Source organism: Egretta garzetta, unplaced genomic scaffold (assembly GCF_000687185.1).
Source record: "Egretta garzetta isolate BGI_Z169 unplaced genomic scaffold, ASM68718v1 scaffold259, whole genome shotgun sequence".
NCBI classification, from domain to species: domain Eukaryota; kingdom Metazoa; phylum Chordata; class Aves; order Pelecaniformes; family Ardeidae; genus Egretta; species Egretta garzetta.
Genome location: NW_009260770.1, coordinates 3,462,442 through 3,469,835, shown reverse-complemented (window position 1 = coordinate 3,469,835; position 7,394 = coordinate 3,462,442). Strand labels below are relative to the sequence as shown.

Below are 7,394 nucleotides of genomic sequence, written 5' to 3'. Positions count from 1 at the left end.
TGACGTCATCTTGGGAGAGGCAGGATTTACCAGATAGGGTCAGCCCTTTGTGTACACGGCAGTACAGCCCCCTGGGCTGAAGCATCTCTGCACACTCACAAAAAATCGGGCTTATTTGGTTTATCTGAAACCTTGTGAGCATGGGATCACAGCCCTTCATACTGCCAGGAGAACAAATTCAGTGAGGTACAGGTAAGCTTAGCAGTATATATGTCTCCTGTGAGGACAGGCTGAGAGAGTTGGGCTTGTTCAGCCTGGAGAAGAGATGGCTGCAGGGAGACCTGACTGCAGCCTTTCAGTACCTAAAGGGGGCCTGTAGGAAAGATGGGGAAAATCTTTTTAGTAGACACAGCTGTGACAGGACAAGGGGTAATGGTTTCAAACTAAAACAGGGTAGGTTTAGACTGGATCTAAGGAAGAAATTCTTTACAATGAGGGTGGTAAAACACTGGAACAGGTTGCCCAGAGAGGTGGTGGAGGCCCCATCCCTGGAAGCATTCAAGACCAGGTTGGATGGGGCTCTGAGCAACCTGATCCAGTTAGTGGTGTCCCTGCTCACTGCAGGGGGGTTGGACTCGATGACCTCTAAAGGTCCCTTCCAACCCAAACCATTCTATGATGCTGTATTTGTTTTTGTTGTTACAAATCACAGCTAGTGACTGAGAACTTAGCTTCTAACACCCTTCTCCATCTCTAAGTCTCCACACGCTCAAAAAACCCACATTACTTGAGCACCTCATTCTGAAATGGAGTCAGCACTCCTGTCCATGAGCTCAGAGCATCTTTTGGGTCAGAAGCAACCTGCAAGGTACCTGGTAGAGGCTGTAGCCATCAGTACTAACTTTCAGCAGAAACATAGCTGTCAGGATATCTCCTGTAGGCGAATTATCTCACAGTGAAAAAGCCTTTGAAAGTTTACATTTCCACTTGAAGCATTTGAAATCTGCCATCAAGAGGAGGTTTTGAAATGGTTCAAGTGACTACTTCCAAGGTGTATTTATTATACCGTTTGCTTTTAAGAAGTTGTATTTTGCCTAGCTCATGTCATATGATTCATGGATACAGACACACTTAAAAATGAAGGATTTATTCGTTTAAACATACTTGGGCATTTAATTTCTCCAAGCAAAAATCCTTCTGTGGGAGGATACCATCTTGTATGTGTACATATCAAAGGAGAAAATGCAGTAACCACATTATACATTCCCAATTATTCCCTGGAGGAAATAATGAAATGAAGGGGGCTTTGAAAAGGAGTCAAGCTTCATGTGGTATTATACAGTGTCTTTTCTTTGATATAGCTCAAAAGCAAGGGGGGTCCCAGCTCTCCCTGCCACAAGTATGTAGTTCTGTCTGCAGCTTGCAAATGATAAACTGTAAGCAGTGGACAGAAGGGAGATTTGCATCGATAGCTCTAGAGATCTGTACCTGCAGGGAAGGTATTTGTTTGGGACTCTATCCATCCAACTGTGACAAATGAGGGCAGGAACAGGTTTAGGTAATCAAGACAGGCATGAGAACATAACAAAGGCTGCAGAGACAGAGGGAGGGATGCAGAAAACATGCACGTGCTAGGCAACATCACATAAATAGGATGTGACTATCAGAATATGAATTATGGTATAAATTAAAAGGCAGCGATGGGACCTTTACCTACGTTTGTGTTGCTGGGGCAAGGAAATAATTTAGCACAGGCTCCTTCCTTTCTCAGTAATCTTTTCAGTGTTTTTATATTTCCTGACGTATGCCTGTAGATCTGACTGCCACACAAAGGTGCCATAACATCCCCTCTACCATCCAAAGATCAAACACGAGACCGGTGATACGCTTCCCACACAGGGCATTAAACCGGACGTCGCCTTCCTGTGCTTTTCCTCGCAGCAGGTGCTCGGAGCCAGCGCTGTGTCCCTGTGCTCCACCCTTGGCAGTGCACAGCGAGGTGGTCTGCAAAACCGAGGTCCTGCAGCGATGACGTCACTAATTTTAAAAGATCTATTTGGCCACATTAAATGGGACATCGCTGGAAGGCTCAAGGTTACAATGTGCTCTCTTGAAAACCGGGAAAAGAATTTCATGGCTCTTGAAAAGCCCACTTTGGAGCCTAGATGCAGTTGCAATGCACTTGGAGCCACTACTTTCATTCAAAGAGACCCAAATCTGATATTCCCTACAGCACAGACAGATGGTAGGCTTCAGTATCTCCATGACAAGTCATGAAAGTTATCATCTCAGACCCTCTCTGACTGACTGACTTTGTGTTATGAAAGAATCTTACCCACTTGTTAAAAACAAATAATTAAACCCCACCATCTTATCACTCAAAAGCGTGCCAGACTTCGAACAAAAAACCAATCTTTGCATGAGGCTAATGGCAATAATTCTGTGAAGCCTCTGGTTGGCTTTCACTTTAGCTACACTGCAACCAGAGGTCATAAGATTGTATCACCCACCCCATGGCGGCTGTTTATGCAACGGAGCAAGTCGAAAAGGAAGAGGAAAATTCCAGAATCCATCAGAAATGCCAGCTAGAAAAACAAAGCAAAACAAACGCATTTTCTGATGAGCTGATACCCAACTTCTCTTTCATATTCAAGCCCTAGCAGTGCAGGGCACAGCTTTAGCATCAAGCTAATGGAAAATTAGAGGTGCTACAGTTGGCTGGGGATCCCTGCCCAGGCCCCCACAGATCACACCTGACAGGGGCAGATGCAGCACCCATCTGCGTGGGGAAGCGGAGGTCTGCACAGCTGCCACTCCGGTAAGACACGGATAGGAGCACGCACTGCACCAGACAGAGGACTTCGGGCTCCCAGGCTCACCTATAAACCTGTATCTGATGTGGGAACAACCATTCAAGATAAAAATAATTGTTAAGGGAAGATAGGTTACTTTCAAGTTCTTCAAAGACTCCTGCACATAGCTGCGAGTAAAATATGAATCTTAAAAGGGTGATCTGTTGGCAGCCCGTTATACAAACGTGTTTCAAAATGGCTGCGATAAAGCTCTCCACCAACATTTCTGCAAAAACCTGCGAGCTGCTGGAATAAACGCTTCGGTTTTCTGAAAAACAGTACGGAAACAATGTACAATTCCAACATGGATAGTAAGTAGAGTTGTGCTTGAACACAAATTCTTGTAACTTAATTCATGCCTAAACACCCCAGCCAAATGCTGTTCTCAGCTATGCCAGATTGCAAAGGTAGAACTCAAATAATCTTAAATCTTAAACTGTCTAGATTTAATGAGTTTAATGAACACCTCTACCAGACTCTAAACCAAACATGCCCAAGTGTAGCGCTTCAAACCAGACTTGAAGCTATTAGGTGTTCCGCAGGTTCACTCTCTGCTAAATGGGAGAATAAATGTGACCTAAAAATAGGACTCAAAACTTGATTTGGATTGGGATTGCTTAGCAGGAACCACTTCACTTCTTTCATTTATAGCAATGTAAATCCAGAAAGGCACCTTTTTTTTTATGAATTAAAACAACCTCGAGTGATAGTAGAAGTTCAAAATACATGATGGCTTCATCTGATTGATAGAAACATTTTAACATTTGTGCTTTAATTCTGCAGCAAGCTCTTTTCAAGTTAGAACTTGTTTGAAACCCGAAGAACCTTACAACAGATAAAAAATAATTGACTGGATTAAGTTTATAGCTCTCCTTATCTGGGCAGTTGCCCTGCACAATTAAATAAAGAGACATTTGGATTACGCTCTTTCTTGATGTGGGATAGTGTTAGATAACGCCCATGACAGGCTTTTAGCTACAGCAAACTTACGTAATTGCCAGGGAGAATATAATGTCCTGTTACCAAGCCGCGGTCTGTGTTTACCAGTGTTTTCCCTGCACTTGAAACTTCAAAGAGTCCTCGCAGGATTGGGACCTAAATTAGCTACTACAAACAAAAGGGTTGGGAAAGGAAAGCTGGGCTTTATGGCCATGGAAGCAGACAGGACAATGATTTCCTTTCACGTGTATCTGTTGCCTTCCTTGTGCCTACGGTGTCCAGGTACAGCTTTCAGAGAGAGGCGAAATGAATGTTTTCAGAGGGTGGAAGATCCTGAAGAGAGATCTAAAATATGTTTAGATGGGACAGCTAAAAAGGAACTCCTCCAAGGCTGGCTGGTCCAACATTGAGATCCTTTGTTATCCTACAGCTTGGTTCTTACTCAATGCCACATCTTGGAGGAGGTCAGAGAACCAAGCGCTGAGCAGTGACATGGCTGATAACCTCTCCTAAACTGAAGTTTGGCTCTTAATTGGGATGACTGCTGCTACCCATGCAAGGTGAGATGCCACTTCCTGGGAGCATGGGCTTCTTTATGAACCCTCAAAGGGTTAAAGCCCACCTCCCTTCAAGGAGCAGAAACTCTGCCACTGGCACAAGTGGGTGCAGCACCGGCCACAAGCACAATTCAATATCGACCGGTAGTTTGGTCTTGCTCTCTTTGAAGGAAACATCTGCTCTCTGTCAGAGACATCTGCCCGCAGACCTCTGCCCTGTCCTCCACACCACAGCTTGGCACCACGATTTATTCAGCTGGGAACTGCCCCCAGCGCCAACGGGACTTGTGCCTGGGTAAAGACAATGCTAAACAAGCTCTCTACATATAACCCTACCCTCTGCCAGCCCTGCTTAAAGCATCCTGTTAGTAACAAAATCCTACCCTTGCCTGCAGTAGCTGAAGGGATGTGCCTTTTGTGTGGCTGAGGCTAGTTTGGGGCTTTGTCACCTGGCAGCCCCACCTCCGATGGACACCCTACAAAGTGCAAAAATGGCCCTTACTGTTGACAACCCCTCCACCGTACCACTGTTAGCCTGGTCATGCCACAGAGATGAGTGAAATCGAATTTGCACTGACAAAATTGTGAATAAAATTGAGCCCATCTTCTAACTCTCCCTGCAAACTCCGCAAGTCTTACACAAATCCATGTGTCTTCCCCTCTTTCTCTCCTTATTGTCCTCCAGATTTCCAAAAGCAGTATTTTACTGAGGGAGCAGATCACATACACCTCTAGCATGGAGCGCAATACTTGTCCATGTTATAGATACGGGTATTTGCATCTTCTGATATGCTTAGTTGTTATTTTCCTGAACAGGTTTTGAAGTAAACCACTTCTATGTAACTCATTTCAGCAATATTGCCAGAGAACTTTTAATAGCATAAAAATAGTTTTGCTCTGAAAAACCTGGCAGTCCTGTCTTCGCCATCTTTATTAGTACTATTTCCATGACGTTATCAATAAATCATTTTACTTAAAGCTTCTAATTCATTACTCTAACAGTGACATGATCAGAAACACGCTAAAGTTTCTTCTTAGCATCTGTATTTGTAAAAAAAAAAAAAAAAAAGTTTACATTTACAAAAGACATTAGCCAAATTTGTTTTGAATCCACTTGAACGTCACTCTTATTAATTGCTGGAGCTGAATGATCGTAGCATTTGACATCTGAAACTTCTGTGGCTTTTTGTCTAAGCAAAGAAAACAGCGATAATGGACAACTTCCAGCTGCAAACTTTTTTTTTTTTGACATTGCACAGGTTTTATTTTGATTAACGCAGACAAGTTTTTTCCAAATTTCAATTCAGTGATGTTAAAGCAGGCATTTCTTAATGTAATGAGAGCAGAAGTTTGAGCCCTACAGGACATTTTAACTCCTGTTATAGAGCTTTAAGCCCTAAAAATCCTCACCCACCCACACGCACTCCCTTTTAACCCTTAAGTTGCCACGTGCAATAGAAACGCAAAAAGAAAACATCGCGTGCTGTAAAGAGGCTTAACACTGCGATCCCCTGGGATTACTGGTTATTCTTATGTATTACCAGTTCGGGCCAGCTGCTGACCGAAGGAGGCTCCTATTGACTCTGTGGCACAGAGGGAAAAGCTCTAGGCCAAGTTAAAGCTAACAGGGCAGATGATACATTTAGAGGGGCTACAGTTCAGTGCATTGCATGCCACCGATGTCGTTTTCAAGTTTGTAAGAGGGCAGTAGTTTCCCATCGCTTGAAGCTCAGATGCAAACCGTCCACTGCCACATTACCGAGGTAACTTAATATACAAAGGCGCTGACTTGTATGTTCCTACGAGAACTTAGGTTTATGTTATTTGGTGAAATACAGCTGCAGATGGAAGAAATGGATGATTTTCCTCCTTCAACCTCTTTTGGCAGCTGCTGGTTTGATCTGATCACTGGCCCCCGATTTGTTTCCTCCTCCAGCCAGGGTTCAGCTCCGCTCTGTAATTCCAAGCAGATGAGCCGGGGAGTCCCACCCTGTAATTACACCTCCTCTCTTTACCCTCTAACTTCAAACCTCCCATTTCGACTTTTACATCTCAGATCACGGAGTTTTAAAGAACACCTCTGGCGCCCCGGCAGGTCTGGCTCAACTAAAGACATTTCTCTGCTCTCCAGATTTCATAGCTGAGCTGTGAGAAGGGTATAAAACCCCCTCCTGGGGAACAAGGTCCCTTGCTCTTTCTTTCTCAAAAGAAAATACACCATCGGAAGCCCATGCTCTTTATTATTTATTGAATACCGTCTGTGTGCTTAGCACTTGTACAAACACAGAGAGAGACAATCCCTGCTCCACCAAATCCACCCCTGGAAGAGCTTTGAAATCCTTATCCCAGCTCACAGATCTCACATGGAATCCGTGTAGGTCACTTGCACCACAACAGTTAAAGTAAATTCCTCTTTTTACGAGAAAGCTTGGGGTCCTAAGAAATTTAACTGAAGAAGGCTGGATGCTACAAAGTACTTCAGAATTAGGAACACTCTTCAAAACGATGCTGTAACCGAGTAAGTTGTGTCACTCTTTCAGAACAGGATCGCGCCCAGATTTTTCAAATCTGGCTGCCAAATGTTAGCCATACCTAAGCAGCTCATCAAAGAACCTCCTTTTCAGAAGTTGCTCCTGAAGAACGCTGCCTTTCTGGAAAGATGGGTTATCTGCTAAGTGCCTAAATATGGATTTACAAACTGAACTTTTAAATCTAAATACTCTGGCTTTTCTCACTAAAATTTTGCCTACTGTGCAGTTTGAGAGAAACGTCAGTCCAGGGCTAAGCCGAGTGTCAGAACAGGACCGCGCATAACGACACCCACAGTCTCCATGCTCTATGCTCTGCAGCAAAACATTTTTAGCTGGGTATGAGACCCGCTGCTGGCAAACTCCGCTGCCTCAGGCTTCCCAGCCAATACCTCCACATCAAAAACCTCTTCTTTGCCCGCAGGTGAAACGTGGGTCCCACGGAACATCTCGGCCGAGCGCCCCCCAGTTTGGTAGAGCCAGCCCTTTGCCCGGAGGCGAGTGAAGCATCTTTGCGAGAGGCGCCCGGACCAGCAAGCAGTTCCAGGCGTGCAACGACAGCGCCGCCGACACCAACT

General features: G+C 44.5%; 1 protein-coding gene across 1 annotated transcript in view; it reads right to left on the bottom strand.

The window, feature by feature from the left end:
- APCDD1 (APC down-regulated 1) overlaps positions 1-7,265 on the bottom strand; it is a 29,698-nt gene extending 22,433 nt beyond the window's left edge. The window contains exon 1 of the mRNA XM_035901625.1: positions 7,209-7,265. Within this exon, the coding sequence (XP_035757518.1) occupies positions 7,209-7,265 (57 nt within the window). The remainder of the gene's footprint in view (positions 1-7,208) is intronic.
- Between the last annotated feature and the right edge of the window lie 129 nt (positions 7,266-7,394).